This window comes from Ranitomeya variabilis, chromosome 6 (assembly GCF_051348905.1).
Source record: "Ranitomeya variabilis isolate aRanVar5 chromosome 6, aRanVar5.hap1, whole genome shotgun sequence".
Taxonomy (NCBI): Eukaryota; Metazoa; Chordata; class Amphibia; order Anura; family Dendrobatidae; genus Ranitomeya; species Ranitomeya variabilis.
The window spans coordinates 63256923-63278090 of NC_135237.1; the positions used below are offsets into that span (position 1 = coordinate 63256923).

Below are 21168 nucleotides of genomic sequence, written 5' to 3' on the forward strand. Positions count from 1 at the left end.
GCCTTACTGCGATCTTTGGGAGTCAGAATGAACAAATCAACAGCAGGAGAAAAATTAGTTTTATTTATTTTTTACGCCTTTCCTCATGCTGTATAGGTGGTTAGACGACTTTATTCTTTGGGTCGGTGTGATTACAGCGATAATAGATTTATATATATTTTTTCTGATTGGCTGCTATCACACAATAAAAGACACTTTTTTTGTGAAAACTAGTCTTTGCACCACCGTCTTTGAGAGCTATAATTTTTCCATATTTCTGTTGACAGAGTCATGTAAGGGCTTGTTTTTTGCAGGACGAGTTGCTGTTTTTATTGGTATCGTTTTTGGGCACATAACGTTATTTGATCGCTTCCTATTCAGATTTATGGTAGGCAGAATGAACAAAAGACAACAATTCAGGAATTGTTTTTTTGGGGTACTTTTTATGCCATTCACTTTCTACAGCCTGATCGCAGTTCTAATGAATTGCAATGCACTAGCATAATCTAACAAGTTTGCTAGAGCTTGGTATACCTGGATGTTGTCATGATGACATTGGGTCACCATCGCAACGATCGGGCCATCGTAATGACGTCGCGGGGGTGCCGATCTGAGGGCAGAGGGGGCTGCCTCCCTCTCCCTGCCTCCTAAATGCTGTGATTGATTTCGATTGCAGAATTTAGGGGGTTAAACTGTGGACGGGCACCGCTCTTGGCAGTGAGTGGCGGGTGTCAGCTGTAAGAATCAGCCCCTGTGCGCAAAAACTCGCAATGACTAATCCATATGTCCAAGTTCGGTAAGTACCTACCTAACTGGATGTATGGATACATCCAAAGTCGTAAAGGGGTTAAAGAAGATGTTTTACGTGTTTTCTGTGCTGCTAGTGTACATCCAATGAAGGAGTCAAAATCAAGTGAGAGTAGAATCAGTGCGGTTTATTATCTACACATTATGGTAGTTCAACTCATTTGGTAGCATAAACAAACAAGAAGGGAAAAGTAAACACAGCCCTTCAGGCAAAAACAGGAAAACAGCAAAGAAAACAAAAATTGTGTAACACAGTCCATATATTTGCAGGTAGCAGCCCGCTCTGCAGCAACACAGGTTCACTCTTTCCTCCTCGGGATACAAACCACTGGATGTCCCCCCTCCAGTCCTGATGAACAAGGACTGTCTCTGGAGCCCAACTATTTAAGCCCCAGACCATATGACTCCTTCCCCATGTGACTGAACACATGACTGTGACGACACAGGTCCTGTCAGCACACGGCGGTGCCGGCTCTGCAGGTGGAGATAAGGTGGACATCCTCCCACCCACTCTATGGATGACACTCTAAGGCCTCTTTCACACTTCAGTTGTTTGGCGTCAGTCTAAAACCGCCAGTTTCCTCAAATAACGGATCTGTCATTTTTTGGCGGATCCGTTATTTTCCCATAGACTTGCATTGGCAACGGATTGTGACGGATGGTCGTCAGTTCCATCCGTCATGCGACGGATCCATCGAAATTTGGCGGACGTTGTCTAGACATAGGCGGACATTGAAACGTTTTTTGTCAACGCTGAAATGACGGTTCGCGGCGGATCCGTCGCGTCCGTCATTCCATAGAATGGCCGCCTATGGGCGACGGATCCATCGCGACCGTCATTTCGGCGGATCCGTCGCCCCAATCCGTTTTTTCAATTGCGCATGCTCCAAAAAGTAGATACTTTTCCCAGATAACCCCCAAGTAACGGATCTGTCAAAAAAACGGATCCGTTGGAACCGTTTTCTCAACAATTGTGACGGATCCGTCGATCCGTCACTATGTCGGAAGTGACTGACGCCAAACAACTGAAGTGTGAAAGAGGCCTTAGGCTGCTTTCACACATCAGTTTTTTGCCGTCAGGCTCAATCCGGGGAATTTTGAAAAAAACGGATCCGTCACAAATTGTGGAAAACTGATGCAACAGATCCGTGGTTTTTTTTTTACCGGATCTGACTAGCTGATATCCGGGGACTAGCTGATCTGGGGAGGAGAGAGAGAGAGAATAGGAAACGTTTAAAACATGCTCAGTTTAAAAAAATGGAGTCCGGTGCCGGATTCAATCATTTTATGGATCCGACACCATAGGCTTCCATTATAGCAAATGCCAGACGCCGCCGGATATGTTGCTGTCCGGTTTTTCAACGGACACAAAAAAAGTTACTATATCTGTTTTCTCTGGCCGACGGAAAACAAATTTTCGACGGATCCGGCAAAAAACGGATGAAACGTGAGGCAATCCGTAGCTAATAAAAGTCTATGAGAAAAAACGGATCTGGTGGCAACTTTTCCGGATCCTTTTTTTCAAAATTTGCCGGATTTAGCCTTACTGCAAAAAACTGAGGTGTGAAAGCAGACTTATAAACAGTGCCTTAAAGTGACAAGGGTAGCTTACAATCTGGGCTTTTAGCCAGGAAATGTTTAAAAGTGTATTGAACTGGTGTGTTTCTGATAAAAAGAAGAAAATAGGTCACCTTTACTTCTCAAAAAATAAAATAATATAGAGCTCAATGTTTTAAGCATGCCCTGGGGAAATTAGATGTTTCCAAGCTGAAATTATATTGTTATGCTTTTTTAATTAGATATATTCAAATACTAAAGAAAACATAAAAAGCGAACATTGTTTTGTTGTTTGCCTTGTTTTTTTTTTTGTTATATATATATTATGAACAAAGGATTGCAACCTGTGGATTTCCACATATTTTATTTCACTTAAATACATTTCTTCTATCTATCTCATATCTATCTATCTATCTATCTATCTATCTATCTATCTATCTATCTATCTATCCCATATCTATCTATCTATCTATCTATCTCATATCTATATATCTATCTATATAATTCAAAAAAGCAGGCAGCACTCCATATTCTTTTAAGTGATATGCAGGATTTATTCAGACCCACATGCCCAGACATGATATGTCTCACCGCCAGAGCCCACATCAAAGTGGGGGATTACTGCCGTCGGCGTAATAGTAGGTCCAATGGCAGTAAGGGGCCAATAGCCAGTAAAGGCTAAATATACAGCTGCGGGCAGATATTCATAGCCTGGGAAGATCCATGGGTATTAACCCCTTCCAAGGTTATAGACATCGGTCCCCCCAGTTGCTGGCTTTCCCTCTCTGGCGCCGAAAATTGCACGGGAGCCCACGCCTTTTTTTTTTATTATTTTATATTAAATTAAAAGATATTGCGTTTAAGGCTGAGGTCACACTTGCGAGAAACTCGCACCTCAATACCCGGCACTGCTGCCGGCACTCGGGACCAGAGTGTGCGGCTGTATGTATTTCTGTGCATCTGAATGCTCTGGTCCCAAGTGCCGGTGGCAGTGCCGGGTACTGTGGTGCGAGACTTGTGCGAGTTTCTCGCAAGTGTGACTCCAGCCAACGCAGATTTTGTGTGTGTGTGTGTGTGTGTGTGTGTGTGTGTGTCTTTATTTAACTCTTTATGTACCATTTTATTATGTTTATTACTAAACATCGGGCTTGGTATTATCTATAGATCTATCTATTATTATCTATGTAATATCTATAGATCTATCTGTCTATAGATCTATCTATCCATCTATCTATGTATCTATTCCATATCTATCTATCGATCATCTATTTATTTATCAATCTATCTATCTATCTATCTATCTATCTATCTATCGATCTAATCTATCTATCTATCAGTGTGTGTAAACATTATTCTTCAGTGGAGTATGTAAAAGAAGAGTTTGGACAAGGAAATGACATCACAATTCTTTTTTTTTGTGTTAAATAATAGTTCTTTATTTAGCCTACAAAAACGCATACAAATCCACATGAAAAAAACGCATGAAAAATGCATCAAATCCGCGTGGATTTTTACCTGCGTTTTCTGCCAAGAGATGCAGAATCTGAGCAGAAAATTCCACAGGCAAATCTGCAACATGTGCACATACCCTAAGATGATCTAAAAGGGAACAACCCCTTTAAAGTTTGCTATACATAAGAGCACATTCTATAAGAATTTTGTTTCTTCATTTGTGGCAGATGCAGGATCTGATGGAGACTAATGAAACCTTACCAGCATTTGAGACGACAAGGCGCCGAGCTTGTCTAATCACGACACTAAGTAGTGAACAGAAAGGTGCTCTATGAAAGTGCGCGGTAATCTTCCTGCAATCATTGTTATGTGATCACCGCTCTGCCCTGGGCATCTAGTGCCATAAATGCATTTCTGTCATTCTTAGAATGTCCTGAAGTAAATATGGAAATTCCATTCTAATAATAACAGCACTGATTACTGTTTAGATTGATAGTTGAAATCTTACCAGAAAGAAAGCAGTTTCCATTCCTAGTCAATAAATAAAAGAATCGAATATTGGATGAATTATGCTGTTACTTTTTCTCTTACATTCCTTTCTCAAGGAAACCACATTGTGATATACAACTGCCTTATATTTATGCAGGGCCTCATGCTCACAAAGTAAATTAGAGACATAAACTGCACTCAAAACAATGCATTAGTTCCTACCGTATGCCTCTACTCCGCTGGTTTTGATTATGGAAGCACAGGCTGCCTAAATCGTCATAGTTTCTGAAGGCTGAGGCATAAAAGGTAGTCATGGAGTCCCATTTCATTCCACCATGAAAACTGCTAAAAAAAAATTACTTATTTTTAATTTAAAGGAAACTCATCAACAGGTGTTTTCCACCCAATCTTAGAGCAGTATAGCGTAGAGACAGAGACACTGATTCCTGCAGCATGCCACTTGCTCGGCAGTTTGCTGTTTTTCCAAACAACTTTATTAACATTTTCAACCAAAACAAGACATAGAGAGAGCAAGGTTAACATAAATGCAATGCCATGAAACATTCATGAAGCATAAAAGTAAAAATAGAATAAAATAAAATAGCAAAACAATAAATACAGTAAATTCTTATGGAAATATTTCCAGCCAGCGAGACCATTTTTTCAAAAAAGGAAGGAAAGCAGCCATTCAGTAACTCCAATTTTTGTTCATAGGATTTATGCAAAGCCAGTTTGTCAATAATTTGTTGTAAAGAGGGTACTTTAGAAGATTTCCAAAAAAAAGCAATAGCATTCTTAGAAACTAAAAGCAGATGTATAACAAGTTTCCTAAAAGGTGGAGTCAATTAATCTGCATTCAACGAGCTCGGCCACTTGCTGCACTTTTGATAACAATCACTTCTTTATCAGCAAGATATTATCCCTAGAGGACTAGTAAAGCTGCTATCATGTAGTTTTCTATATTCAGGAGTTCTGTATAACCCGCCCCCTCACTGATTGACAGTTTTCTACTTATGCACAGTGTTCACAGAAAGCTGCCAGTGGTGTGGGCACTGTTATACAGGGCTCAGCATTCAGAGAACTGCTAGATCTGCAGCAGATAAAACAATGATTTTTATCAAAACTACAACAAACAGCTCAGTAAGTGACACATCACTGGAATCGGGATCTCTGCCTCTACAACACGCTGCTCTCAGATGGGGTAACAAAAAAATCTGGAGGCAGATTCTCTTTAATTATTAATGAGCCTTTGCAAAGTTATGACGTTAGTAATATATTTCACTACCTTATTGTGACTCCTTCTCTCCCAAACACCATGCTGCAAGGCAGTCTTAACTTCCTAGTTCAAGCTCCATGAAATCTGCTTTCAACTGCTGCTCAGCAATAATCCATAGTTGATTTGCTAAGCCCTCTGATCCTTTTTGCCCTCAACCTCCTACCCAGACAAGGAAGATCCCTAACACAGGATCTGCCGTGTGTACTCAGTTCTGCCATGTGCATAATAAAAAGCATCCGTGTCCAGTTATGAAACAAGGATATGACGTGTTTCTCATGGGAATACGATGTTACACTTGTCATTTCCATGTTTCGCTATTTTTACATGTATTTGCTCATGTCACTTGCTGTCATACTTGATGATTCTAGCTGTCAATCATTGAGTCATTGTAATTTGGATGCTTGAATAGAGGGGGAACCGCAGACATAAATAACTGATTCCTCCAAAATAACGTTTATTCAGTCTGAAATGGAATCTCAAACAATGGCACCTACTGATATTGTATCTAAATAGTTTTATGCCTTTAAATACAGCATACATGGGGAGCTATGGATGCAGAATTGGATAAACATATGATAATCCATCATATAATATAATAATATAATATAATTCTGTCACATAATCTAAAAATGTCAATGACCCAACACTTATTAAGTAAAATTGTGCTGTCACAAGGCTTCTTTTCTGTTTTCTGAATCAATATGATGTAATTGCAGCGCCCCAGGGTCCTGGTCGTTGCAGTAATGTTGTCCTTCCACCAGGGGGAGTGATGTTACGCCTGAAGGCAATAAAGGAGATCTCTTCACCAGGTATCACAAACCACACATCACACTTCACACTCCAGCCCACCAGGGGGAGCTATGCTCCTATTTATTAGGGCACTCTTCACAATTAGGTAAAACTGGTGGTCTGGATAGGAAGTTAGGCAGAAGCTGACTAGGCTTCACCCAGTTAGCTGCTATCTGAGCTCAGCTCAGGTAGTTGGTCCCTGACAGGGGTGGGATCCTGTCAGAGTCCTAGACTGAAGGCCACGGAGCTGCGTCGGCCCAGCGTGCGGCAGCATCCTAAGAAAGAGACACGAACAGCCAATTGTATTGTAGAGGGTGAGAAACGAGGTCATAGCAAAGGAGAGGAAACCAGAAGGAGTTCTGCCCTGCAAAAGGCTGCCTCCTTTCTGAGGCGCAGGATCCGGTAGCCGGAACACCGAGGGAGTAATCATCTCCAAGCCTAGCTCAAGAGACCGGCAGGACAGCTAATTCCATATTACCTGCCCAACCCATACCCAGGAGACACGGTGGCAACTTGTGGGGGCTGGGGCAAGCTAGAGTCCCTGTAAAAAGCCTCAGGCCTTCAGTCATACGGATTTGTCCTATCCTATCCATCAGGGGGACAGAGAGAGAAACATAACATCTAGAACACCAACATCAGTTGTGAGGACCTTACCGAGATGCTCAGCAGGAAGGTACTACAACACACAGGCGCTAGAGGAAGGCTACTAATTTCCACCTGGATAAGGGGACTCTGGATTTGCCTTCAGACCGGCCGGACTCTGCCTGCCCTGTGATCTGGTGCTCGGGACTGTGGATGCTGAAGCCTTCAGTAAAAAGGTAAAGAGACTGCAACCTTGTGTCCTCGTTCTTCACTGCGACTCTCACCAACCACCACCTACCCTCTGGGAAGCCCTGGGGATACACTTCATCTGTGGGAAGGTATACCATCTAGCTGCCATCACATCACCCCAGTGGACCCCTCAAAGCAGCGTCGGTCACCCTGACCGAATACCACAGGTGGCGTCACGAACATAAACATTTCCCCTTTAAAGACCTTTCCCCCATTTACAACGGACGTCCCTAGGGCCACGGACCGGGTCAGCCACCGTGACATCCCCCTTGAGAACCGAAGGACCCGGTACCAAGTACCCCGCCGTCCTATGGGGGCGATCCATAATTATTAGTGATGAGCGATTGTACTCGTTCGAGATTTCTGAGCATGCTCGGGTGTTCGAGTATTTTGGGCGTGCTTGGAAATTATGTCTGTGTCCCTGCAGCTGCATGATTTGTGGCTGTTAGACAGCCTGAATACAGGTGGGGATTCCCTAACAAACAGGCAATCTACAAGCACGTCCAAAATACTCGGAGAACACCCGAGCACGCTCGGAAATCTTGAATAATGAGCACATTCACTCACCACTAGTAATTTTATATGGACATCAAAGGGGTGATGGCTTCTTCATTCTGGACCTTCCCCCTCCTGTGACCCAAATTGGGAGAATATGAGATTTCTAGGCTTTACACAGATGGCCATTCATGATTTACCTACATTTCTCCTTTGTAAATTTATTCTCAAAATCATTAATCAGTACAGACATTTGTCAGCAACATTAAATTGAACCTGTCACCAGGATTGCCCAATAAGAGATACAGCCATCACTTTTCAGGGCTGACATACAGTATAGCATTCTATAATGCTAAATTAATCTATCATAATCCAGCACATCTTCTTGATTATAAAAAAAAACCCTTTATCTTTATTCAAATCCTCTTAAAAGCATTGTTAGAGATCAAGACAGAGAGGGATAGCTAGTCCCACATGAGAATAAAACTTTACACGTTTCGACCCATGTGTGGGTGTAAGGCTGGGTTCACATTGCGTTAGAGGCGTCCGTTAGACGGACTACATTACACCGCGGCATAACGCAGTGTAACGCAGTCTGTTAATGCTGCCATTAAGTCCTATGTCGGACGCATCGCTAGCGCACGCCCACAATGGGCATGCGCTAGCGATGTGCCGTCATTGAGTGACGGACTCTCGGACGCGGGCTGCAGCATTTCCGGGTCCGTCACTGCTAGCACAGATAGATCATCTGCTAGCTCTATCTGCGCTAGCGCGATGACATATCGGCACTTGCGTTGACAGCAGCCCGTTAACGCATGTGTTGAATGGGCTGCTGTTAACGCAATGTGAACTTGGCCTTAATCATAATGAATAAAAACTAATGTTCCTGACTTGATTTCCTGCTCAAGAGAGGAAATGACATTTGTGATGCAGCTGATGGGTAATCAATGTTAGAACACATACCAATCAATAAGGTACACTCCACACATAAGAAACCACATATCACATGTAAGGCTTCTTTTACACATACCGTTGTTTTGTGGCCCGTTTTTGCATCCCCAATAGATTCCTATGGGGGCTGCAAAAATGTGCCACAATAATTTCACGGTGCGCCGTGCGCCGTATGGCCGTGAGGGCCGTATTTACGGCTTACGGACACGGCCCCCATTGAAAATCAACGCCGTTTTTTTCCCCAATACTACTTCCATAGTATTGGAAACCTGAAAAACCGCGATCCACAAGTTTTTTGCGGTCCATTATTGCGGCAGACCGTGAAAATTGGGGCGATACGGCCTGCAAAAAAGGCCCACAATAACAAGCCACAAAAAACACGGTATGTGTAAAAGAAGCCTAAATCAAAAGCTATGGAGCAACCTCAAGAGTTGCAGTTTTTATTTGACCCTTTACCTTCTTCACAAGCCTTTGGCTATGTTCACACGTGGTGTTTTTGCAGCTTTTTTTTTTTTTGCCGCATTTTTTTCTGACGACAAAAAATGCATTTTATAGTACCAGTAATTTCAGACATCTCATGTACACTTAGCTTTTTTTCCCTGTCTAGATGTGAGCACTGCAGTATGTCAAATCTTTCAGCATTTTTGCAGTTTTTTTCACCTATAGAAAGCAATGATAAAAACCAAAAAATGCTACAGAAAACACATCATAACATTTATGTTAATGTTTTGCAGCATTTTTTTGCTACCTATTTTGATGAATAAAACTAACTTTATTAATATGTACAATTCACAAGTGTAATCCACCTGAACAAAAACACAACAAAAAATGACTGCTATTTCCTGCATTTTATATGCAGCGTTTTTACTACCAGGTTTTGACTACAGAAAAAAAACACTACAAAAACACCATGTGTGAACATAGCTATTTGCAACAGGCAGATGTACAGCAGTTTTATATTACTTCCTTTTTTTATGGCTGACCTTGCTACACTCCAAAGGCGAAGCGTCTCTGCGGTATAGTGCTTCGTATGGTGACTTATTACAGGGTTATGGTTCTCGTAGAAGTAAATAGTTCTATTATTCTGGGATTTAACGGAATCAAATGGAAAGAAAAAACTCGTTTTGCACCATCTGAATCCAGAGGCATGCTGAGATACAGCCAAGTCCCAGTGTATAGGTGCATAATACCAGTAAGGAGGCCGTATACATCAGTCCATGCAGCTCTGTAGTAAGGGGTGAGAATGGTTATAGTGGGCCATTACTTTGTGTCTGTTTAATAAATATTAAGAAAGTTACCGTAACTTCATAAAGAATTGCAGCCACTCTGATATCCATGTTTTCTGTTGATAGATGTCTGTAAACTATTAGTATAGTAAGTAAAGGCCGAGAGTCTACAGGATAACTGCACTTTGCTTTTTAATTGCCAAATCATATGGTCATTAATTTGAAGTCTTACCCATAAACCAGGTACACATTATCGATTTCAAGCCTTACTGACTTGTGATAAAGCCGCACAATACTGTCATACTGTCATCTTCACGCACACATCGGCAGTGCCACTGTAGGGAACTCGCCCCAATGGGTCAATGGATTCCTTTAATTGATCAATTTAATTTTGGGGTGAAAAAAACAATCTCTGACTGCACTTTAGTGTAGTTTTCATTGATAGATATTTCTTTACTGTTGTGATGACAATAGTTTTATTTTTCGTTTGCTTGTATAGTGTCATCATTTTGTGCAGATAACTGAAGGACTAGCGATTTGTTATTCCGTGAGCGGCAGGCACATCATATACAGATACAAAATTGAAACAGACGTTTGAGTTTCACCGTCCGAAAATGGACTTAATTTGCCAGACCAAAGGCAGTTCTCCTGATCTGAGCTCCTCAGCCTCATATATGCCTATGAAGCTGTGGAGATTGGGTCAGGAGACCCATGAAAAATCTGGGAAATCACAGTCCGTAATCAGACCATGATACTCGGACTTCAGTATTTAACCTAAGTGAGAGGACCCTGCTTGCAAGAAGCTTTAAAGCTAATCTGTCACCAGATTTCACAAAACAAACTGCATATATTCATAAACAAACTCTTTAACCTGATAATAATGCTGTATTTACAGTGAAAATCCATGTCAGAATGGCTGTATAGTATCATATGAAAATTTAACTTAGTATCCGCACACTTCCAGTAGCCTGCCTAACAGCTCCTCAATGTCCCTCCTCTCTGCTGCTGCTGAGATCTCACATTGCTCATTACAAGCTGCAGCTGTCAGTTGTAAAGTGCCGCTGTGCGGTAGTTGTAGAGTAGGTACTTGTCTTTCAAGGCCCCGACATGCTACATGAAAATTGGGGTCCTGACTGGCTGTGTGTGCCTGTATTACTGCTGTGAACACCTTCAGGCTCAGCTCTGCCACAATTTGTGGGATGCCAGACCCCTTTAAACCCAGGATGAGGAAACCAGACAAGTTTGTAAAAATAAAGTCCTTTTTACTGACAATAAAACTTATGTACAGAGGGTAGCAGGAAACAAGCTTGCTGCTTCCATCTGCACAATACAGAGGCACATTCTTACTGGTTCTGGACAGCGGCACAATACTTGTGGTGAACGTTTCAGATGAACAACAGGACAAATTGGGTAACTCCATCTTTCTGGTACCGGGCCACACGGGAAAATGTGTTTTGCTGTAACCACTGCATTCTTGTGAAACACTGTAAAGGAGCTCTCACTAGTTATTATCACCTTACTGACGTGTCCCAGACTGGTTGATCCTGCCTTCCTTCATGGCTGGTCTCCAGGTCTGTTAACACACCACTGCTTCCTTTAGCTTTTCCAGTTCTTAAGTGCCCCAGACTTGCATGCTATGAGGAACTGCCGCTACTGTAATATTCTTCCTGAGACTTGCCCTTTCCTTGTCTTGGCTGCCACACACACGCCCAGTGATGATAACCTTCCACTGATGATGTCTTTCCTTGTGTCCTGCTCACTAATTACTCACTAACTCCCAGCAACTAGCTCACAGGTCCCTTTTCCTTCTCCCCAACTATGGGCCGGCCCTACAGTTAACCTTGTCACCCCTGACTAACAGGAACTGCCGCCTCCAGGAGAATAACACATACAATATGCTAAATGTTCATACATTTAAAACTTCAGAGATGTGCTGTAGCTGTCTTCTCCACCTTCACACAGTCAGGCTGATTGAGCAGAGAATGATTGCACTTGGACTCATGATGAGCTATATTATTCTATAGCTGGACTCCTAATATGATCAATTTAATATAAGGATTATACACTCACCGGCCACTTTATTAGGTACACCATGCTAGTAACAGGTTGGACCCCTTTTGCCTTCAGAACTGCCTCAATTCTTCGTGGCATAGATTCAACAAGGTGCTGGAAGCATTCCTCAGAGATTTTGGTCCATATTGACATGATGGCATCACACAGTTGCCGCAGATTTGTCGGCTGCACATCCCAAAGATGCTCCATACAAGGCAGGATGGATCCATGCTTTCATGTTGTTTACACCAAATTCTGACCCTACCATCCGAATGTCGCAGCAGAAATCGAGACTCATCAGACCAAGCAACGTTTTTCCAATCTTCTACTGTCCAATTTCGATGAGCTTGTACAAATTGTAGCCTCAGTTTCCTGTTCTTAGCTGAAAGGAGTGGTACCCGGTGTGGTCTTCTGCTGCTGTAGCCCATCTGCCTCAAGGTTCGACGCACTGTGCGTTCAGAGATGCTCTTAAGCCTACCTTGGTTGTAACGGGTGGCGATTTGAGTCACTGTTGCCTTTCTATCAGCTCGAACCAGTCTGCCCATTCTCCTCTGACCTCTGGCATCAACAAGGCATTTCCGCCCACAGAACTGCCGCTCACTGGATTTTTTTTCTTTTTCGCACCATTCTCTGTAAACCCTAGAGATGGTTGTGCGTGAAAATCCCAGTAGATCAGCAGTTTCTGAAATACTCAGACCAGCCCTTCTGGCACCAACAACCATGCCACGTTCAAAGGCACTCAAATCACCTTTCTTCCCCATACTGATGCTCGGTTTGAACTGCAGGAGATTGTCTTGACCATGTCTACATGCCTAAATGCACTGAGTTGCCGCCATGTGATTGGCTGATTAGAAATTAAGTGTTAACAAGAAGTTGGACAGGTGTACCTAATAAAGTGACCAGTGAGTGTACATCCATCCTGTCACAGATTTTCAAAGTAAATACACCAGCCCCATCAGATAAAGAGATCTATTTAATAATGTAATGGTGAACACCAGTCAGCATTATAGAGGAGAGAGCTCCAAGATGTCTATCTAGTATTTGATCTACTAATAGATCAATGTTATTCAAAAGCAGCTCATATAAAATATAATAATATAGCTAAAAATGTTAATTAACAAAAATATTAGTGATCTGTTAAAAAATAACTGTAATTTTCATGCACTCAAAAAATTCTGATCTGAATCACACAGTTTTTGCAGTTTGGAAAAAAATGCCATGAATTTCATGTTTTCTATGCCAGCTTTGCATTGCTCTTGTGTTTATTTCCTATAGAAATGCCAAAGGGAAAATGCATGAAAAGAAAATGCCAAAGGATGCTGCCTTAGGATAAAAACACCAACTATAAATGCACCAAAATGTGTCTGCTTTTTTGTCCATATCTAGTCACTGGATTTTTTCAGCACTGTGTGTAAATCTATTCTCACAAACTGGAGCAATAGAGTCTATTATTTACTTTTACTTAGAAAAAAGGTCCTATTTAGGCTGAAAAACAATTTTATGTAATGTCAGGGTACAGCAAAAAATGAAAAAAAGAATTGGGCCTGAAAAATGTTTAGCAACAAATAAACATAGTATTTTCTATAGTTATTGATCATGGCGTTCCTATTACGAAACTACATTTTTCTCCAAAATGTCCTGTACCATCCAAATGTTGCCCCAATGGTTAGTTTCCTTGCCTTTACTAACTCTTTTGTTATTGTATTTACAGCTTTCGTTCTACGTAATTGTAAAGGCAATCTACACACTTGGGCACAGTGCCTCTCTGATAGCTCTCACCATTGGAAGTGCAATTCTTTGTTTATTTCGGTAAGTATCCAAACTCATGGGTTGCAAGACATAGAAGGGAAATGCTGGATTGCATGCTTGGTGTTTTAAATGGTTACACAAATATGCTGGAGAAAAAGTAATTCACATATATAGGGCGCCATCAGATGGCCATATCGCACAGAAGACGATAGAATTGCAATGCTCGGACTAACTAGCGGCTCTCCTGACCCGAGCGTGACAACTGCATAGAATACATACTGTCACTCTCAGGTCAGGAGAGCTACCGACCAGTCCAAGCATTGTTATGCAATCATCGTCCCTTACCTTGCGCTTCTGTGATCATGGTGGATACCCTACTTCAGTTGTGCCTATGTGGGCCAAACCTCTCAGGAATTACACAGGAGGACTCAACAGCACATTTCTAACATTAATCTAGCCAGACAATATCTGGATAAGGGGAAAAACATTTACACAGCAGCCTCTCACTTTCATGATATATATGGGGGTAAAATTAAAGGACTTATGGTAATGGGCTTAAATAAAATCCAACCTAATTTCCGGTGTCTCGATCACACTATTGAACCTTTAAAGCTAGAATCAAGATCTATGGGATATTGTCAAGAGGAAGATGAGAGACACCAGACCCAACAATGCAGACCAGCTGAAGGCTGCTATCAAAGCAACCTGGGCTTCCATAACCCCTCAGCAGTACCACAGGCTGATCGCCTCCATGCCACGCCGCATTGATGCAGTAATTTATGGAAAAGGAGCCCCGACCCAAGTATTCAGTGCATTTACTGAACATACTGTTCAGTAGGCCAACATTTCGAGTTTTAAAATCATTTTTCAAGCTGGTGTTATAAAGTATTCTAATTTACTGAGATAATGACTTTTGGGTTTTCATTGGCTGTAAGCCATAATCATCAACATTAACAGAAATAAACACGTGAAATACATCACTCTGTTTGTAATGACTCTATATAATATATGAGTTTCACTTTTTGTATTGAGGAACTGAAATAAATTTACTTTTTGATGATATTTTATTTTGTGAGAAGCACCTGTAATTCCACTGATGGAGAAATAAAAACATTATGAATCTCAGAAAATGACAATACTGAGACCACGTTCACATGATCAGTATTTGCAAGCCAAGACCATAACTGGAGCAATCAGAGGAAAAGTATAATAGAAACAGATCACCACTTCTGTATCACCCACTCCTGGTTTTGGTTAACAAATACTGATGTCAAAACTCATTGTCTAAGGCTACAATCCAACAAAAAGCTTTAGAGTAGTTTTTTTTTTACACTGCATATTTAAAAAACAAAAAAACAAACAAGTAACCCATGGTGGGTCTTCTGCAGACCCCGGGTTGTCTTGCCAGTTTGTCGGCATCCTACGATTATGTGAAGGGTGGCCGATTAGCAGAGGTAGTAATGCACTTCTGGCGCGATCATGTTAAATGCTGCTGTCAGAGATTAACAGCAGCATATAACATGTTAACAGCCGTGGGTGGATCGAGATTCCACCTTTGGCTGTTATCGGCACATTTCCGCTGATGAAATCAAAGGTGAAGACACGACATATGACGTATAGGTACGCCGTATGTCGTGAAGGGGTTAAAATGTCTTAAATAATGAATTAGATGCTAACATGTGGATTACAAAAATGGATTTTCTAAATCTATTAAATAACACGTGGATTAGAAAAACTACAGCTACATTGATGAAGAGGAAAAAACAGATGAATAAATAGAAAATAGACTTGAAAATAGGTGCAAGTTCAAAGAAAACTAGACCAAAATAGTCTCAAATGCAATAATGAATCACGCCCTAATACTCTTCTCTTTTGAATCCACCATTGTGTTTGTCTCAAAAAAAACTTCCACAAAAATTGCATGTGTAACGGCAGCCCAAGAATGGATCTTAATAGATGATCGTAAATTATTCTATTTTAACCAAAACAATAATTTTGATAAATTATGTAGAAAAGCAGAAACCCTGGATCAGTCTACTTTCTTGTATGTTCTATTATGGCCAGTCTGGTAGCTGTTATGCAATAACTATTCTTGTGTGGAAAATATTAGTGTGTTTTGAATTATCTTTTATGTCCTTCAAGGTTGAAAAGGGACAGACATGCTGAGAGGCAAGTTAACAATTAAATATTTTACATCACCATCTGTACAACAGTATTAGGAGCGGCTGAGCTCAGACGAGCTTTTCACTGTGTTATCCAAATTATTAATTTATGTTCATAAAATATAGAAAACCGGTATAATTTATTGCAAAAAATCCTGTGGGTCATTGCATTTTCCATAGTTTTAGTAAGGCTATGTGTACAAGTCATATTTTTCAGGCACATTCCACACCCGGAATCCACTTGGAAAAGCTCTGTAAAAGTGACCGATAAAGAGAACATAATACACAGCAATGTCAACACGAACACTCTATCATTACTCCATTACTAAAGAAACCCGCTCTCGACCCATCCTGCACAAACAACTACAGACCGGTCTCCAATCTCCCCTTAATCTCTAAACTCTTGGAGCGCCTGGTCTACTCCCGCCTTACCCGTTACCTCTCCACTCACTCCCTCCTAGACCCTTCACAGTCCGGTTTTCGCCCCTACATTCGACTGAAACTGCACTCATCAAAGTGACCAATGACCTTCTGACAGCAAAACGTAACGGTGACCACTCTCTGCTCATTCTTCTCGACCTTTCTGCAGCTTTTGACACGGTTGACCACCCTCTCCTACTCTCTAGGCTCCAGTCACTAGGCATTAAGGACACTGCTCTCTCCTGGTTCGCATCCTATCTTTCTGACCGCTCCTTCAGTGTTCTGTTCTCTGGGTCCACTTCATCTCCTCTTCCTCTCACTGTCGGGGTGCCTCAGTGCTCAGTCCTTGGCCCTCTTCTCTTCTTCCTCTACACAGCCCCAATTGGACAGATCAGCAGATTTGGCTTTCAGTATCATCTTTATGCTGATGACACACAACTATACATGTCATCCCCTGACCTTACCTCCGCTGTACTACAGAACGCCACTGACTGTCCGCAGTCTCCGACATCATCTCCACTCTCTATCTGAAACTCAACCTCTCCAAAACTGAACTTCTTCTGCTCCCGCCATCTACTAACCTCTCTAAATCTAACATTTCCCTCTTCGTGGGTGGCACCATAATAACACCCCGGCAGCAGGCGCGCTGTCTGGGTGTTATGTTTGACTCCAATCTCTCCTTCACCTCCCATATACAATCTCTTGCCCGCTCGTGCCGCTTACACCTAAAGAACATCTCTAGAATCCGCCCTTTTCTCACCATGGAAACAACAAAAACCCTCACTGTCGCCCTGATCCACTCCTGCCTGGACTACTGCAATGCTCTATTAATTAGCCTCCCCCTCACGCGACTTTCCCCTCTCCAGTCCATCCTTAAAGCAGCAGCCAGGGTTGTCCATCTGGCTAATGGTTACTCGGACGTGTCCGCTCTTCGCCAGTCGTTACACTGGCTGCCCATTCATTACAGGATACAATTCAAAGTACTTGTTCTCACGCACAAAGCTCTCCACAGTGCGGCACCCCCTTACATCTCCCTCATTTCTGTCTATCGGCCTAACCGACCTCTGCGCTCTGCGAATGACTTCCGACTAACCTCTGCACTAATCCGTACCTCCCACTCCCGACTCCAAGACTTCTCCCGTGCTGTGCCAATCCTCTGGAGTGCTCTGCCCCAAGATATTAGGACCATCCACAATTTACATAGTTTTAGGCGCTCCCTCAAAACATATTTGCTCAGTGCGGCCTACCACTTTCACTAATCAAACTCATTTTATATTTGTGTGTGTGTGTAGCCCATTCACTATCCCCATCTATCCCCCACCCCCTGAAGATGGCTGGACCATCATTGTAAACACATCATTGTAAATACACACCTGTGCTTTGTATCTCCCCACCTCATTGTAGATTGTAAACTCTCACGAGCAGGGTTGTCTTATTTCGCTTTAATTATTGTATTGTTAACGTTGTTACTTATGACTGTTGTGTTTGAAACTGTTAAACTGTAAAGCGCTGCGGAATATGTTGGCGCTATATAAATAAAGATTATTATTATTATTATTATATTGCTGTGTATATGGTCCTTCTTATGTCACTTCTTTTTACCTTTCCAGGGTTCGTAAAGCAAAATTCCTTCATTGTCTCCCATTTCCCCAACATATCTAGGTCAAAATATTAACATTGACCTACAAAACCATCCATAATGTGTCTCCTCCGTATATCTCCAAACTAATCTCGTCTTATCTTCCAACATGTAATCTCTGGTCCTATCAAGGCCTGCAGCTCTTCTCCACACTTATAAGTTTCTCACCCAATCACCTCCAAGACTTCTTCCGAGCATCCCCCATACTCTGGAATTCTGTGCCCCAACATATCCAATTATCTGCCAGTTTCAGAACTTTCAGACAGAACTTGAAAACCCATCTCTTCAAGAAAGCTTACAGCCATCACTGACCCTCATGTCACATTAATTATAGTCTGCAATAACCCCTGCCACCTCACCACCACCAGAGTTGCCATCCCCAACCCACTGTCTCCTTCCCTATAATTCAGTAGACTGTAAGCCCACAAGGGCAGGGCCCTCTCCTCTCTGTACCAGTCTGCCATTCTTCACTGTAATTTATATTTGTATGTAACCCTTTCTCATGTACAGCACCATGGAATCAATGGTGCTCTTAAAATAAGCAATAATAATGCTCATTCTCTGGGTTGCTCGTAAACCAGTCTCAGTACTTCACAGTACAGAGCAAAAGATGCCAGTGGTCAAGCAGCCACAGGAAAAATGGCAAAACTGGTGATGAAGCCTCTTGAAAATAGCTACCACTGATATTTTCCTGAAGTAGCTTTGCTTGGGAAAACTCGGCAGCTGTGCCGTTGTCTAAAAGATGCCAAGTGCTCATAGTATTAAGCGTTTTAATTTTAGACAGTGTAAACTTTGCCTAAGCTGTGTGAACCTGTAACCTTTTTTCTGAAACACCAGATATTTGTTCAGCCGGTCTCTGATTCATGCTGCCCGTGGTTTGGGCAACATGAATCTGACAGGTTCCCTTTAACATGTGCCAAATTTATTACATTGGTTCTTATTGGATAATAAGTTTGGTGCAACGTTAGACTATCTAATCTAAGTTCGGACCATTCAAAAGCTGACCTGGCTCCACACAGGTCAAATGCTGGTTCTTTTACACAGTTGGCACCTGCCTCTGACACCAGCGATTGGGGCTGGTCTCCCACCCTGATGTGTAGCCACTTAAATTTCGCAGTCAATCTCTAACATTTAAGTTCATTTGGTCAAAGCCCCCTATTAGTGCGATTGTGCCTTACAATGGTAGCAGTGGGCCTGCTGAAGCCCCCCATCGACAAGACCATGTTGGTCTTGTAAAGCCTGTGGGACTGTGATTTTTACTATATACTGCAATATTGAAGTATAACATTATAAAATAGTACAAGCCATCATATGATCACAGGTTCAAGTCCTCTATAGAGACTTGAAAAAACAAATAATTAAAAAATAAAACATTCTAGTGCTGGGGCGTGCTGAGCTGTCGGTGCTTTCATTGATAGCTCAGTTGACCTATCTGTGACTGGGAGGTGCAAAGATTTCTCCTGTTGCTCCCAGTTCTTCATAATTGCCCTGCTGTCTGTCCCAGATCAGTACCAGTCAAAGCTGCTGCTCTTTGGTGTGTGTTTGCCTGATTCCTGTGCTGATCTACTGCTCCCGGACCATTGGAGCATGTTCTGACTACCCATTTGTTTTTTGATTAGATGTGCTATTTATCTGGTATTCTGACCCTGGACTGTGACCTGACTTACGCCTTCATCTTTCCTCTTAGTTTACTACAGTATGTGCTCTCTTGGTACTGACCCAGCAATGTCTGACTTCTCTGCCTCACAAGCCAGTCCATGAGTAGTGACTAGCATCACAAAAACATTAAAATTCAAAGCCCCTCTTTCCCCATCCAATAACAAAGAAATGGAAAAAATAAGCATGTTCATTATGGAAGCATCCTTAAGTCCAATATATCAACATTTTGAAACATTTAAGCTATAAAGTAAAAAATGAAACTGAAACCCCAAAATTACTATTTTTCAGTCACCCAAACAAAATTAAAAGAAAACCGAGCAATAAAAACTTAGTGTGTAGCCCAAAATTATACCATTAAAAAGTACAGCAAAGCAAGTCCTCATACTGCTCAATAGATGGAAAAATAATAAGTCATAAGTTTTGGAAATTGCTCCATTAGAAAAATTGGTTTTACAAATTTCAGAACTATAAAAGGTACTAAAACAATTTTTGAAAATGTACAAGTTTGATATAGCCATAATTTTATATATGTGTATATATATATATATATATATATATATATATATATATATATATATATGTAACCTGTATATTCTGTTGTTTGTAGTTTTCATTAACAGTGGTAATACTTGATGTATTGTACTGTAAGCTGTCTGTCTCTTTTATATATAGATGATAGGTAAGCCAACTAATTACTTTATGTATAAGCTCATTTATTGTCTTCTAAATTGGAAACTAATAGTAAAACTGACACTGTTAGTCTAAGTTCATACAAGTCTATAAAAAATATTCCTATTTAACCGGAAAAAAATTGACGATTTTTCATATTGTCTTTCATACGACATTCTTTTTTATACATCAACAGACCAAAAATAGTCTCCTTTGCTAATAATGTCAAAGCATTCATAAAAATTGGATGCTTTATGGTTGATCGTATGGCATGTGTTAATTTTCTGCACACTCATAGACTTGAATAGCCGAGTCTCATACAAATTACGGAATACAGAAGAAATTCATGTATGCCGTGATATTTTTTTCATGTAGATATTCGGTTCGTATGAAAAAACTGTCATCTAGCTCTATAGAATAACATTTGTTCTAGTGCTGTCTGTGTGAGTTCAGTTTTTTTCCATCAACAACACTAGACAGAAAATGCAGATAAAAATAATTCTGCTGGAATTAGAGTTGATAAGTTTTCAATAATACAATTATGACAGCGGATATGGCTGCACTTTTTGAAAAAAATGTTAATATCTCTGCAGGTAAAATGGCATAGTTACCAAACATTGTCAATATTTCTAACTTTTGAATTACTAATATTTGCCCAATACTACATTTTGGTTGGATTTATTCTTTAAAGGGGTTTTCTTAACTTGCACATTTATGGCTTATCTACAGGATATGCCATTAATGTCTGATAGATTGGTCACATCCCTAGAATTGGCATCCATCTCAAGAATTAGGCCAGATCTCAAGCAACAAGAAATGGGAATGTTGGCTGCACTTGCACAGATCTCATTATTCACTTTTGAGTACCAAAAATGGCCCAGTCTATCGAACATTTATGGCATATCCTATGAAAATGTCGTAAATTTTGAATATCTGTTCAAGTAGAAGATGGTGTCCTGCTATGTG

The 21168-nt window shown here is 41.2% G+C and overlaps 1 protein-coding gene across 1 annotated transcript in view; it reads left to right on the forward strand.

Annotated features, from left to right (window-relative positions):
* VIPR2 (vasoactive intestinal peptide receptor 2) overlaps positions 1-21168 on the forward strand; it is a 96846-nt gene that overhangs the window by 47832 nt on the left and 27846 nt on the right. The window contains exon 5 of the mRNA XM_077268553.1: positions 13616-13713. Within this exon, the coding sequence (XP_077124668.1) occupies positions 13616-13713 (98 nt within the window). The remainder of the gene's footprint in view (positions 1-13615; positions 13714-21168) is intronic.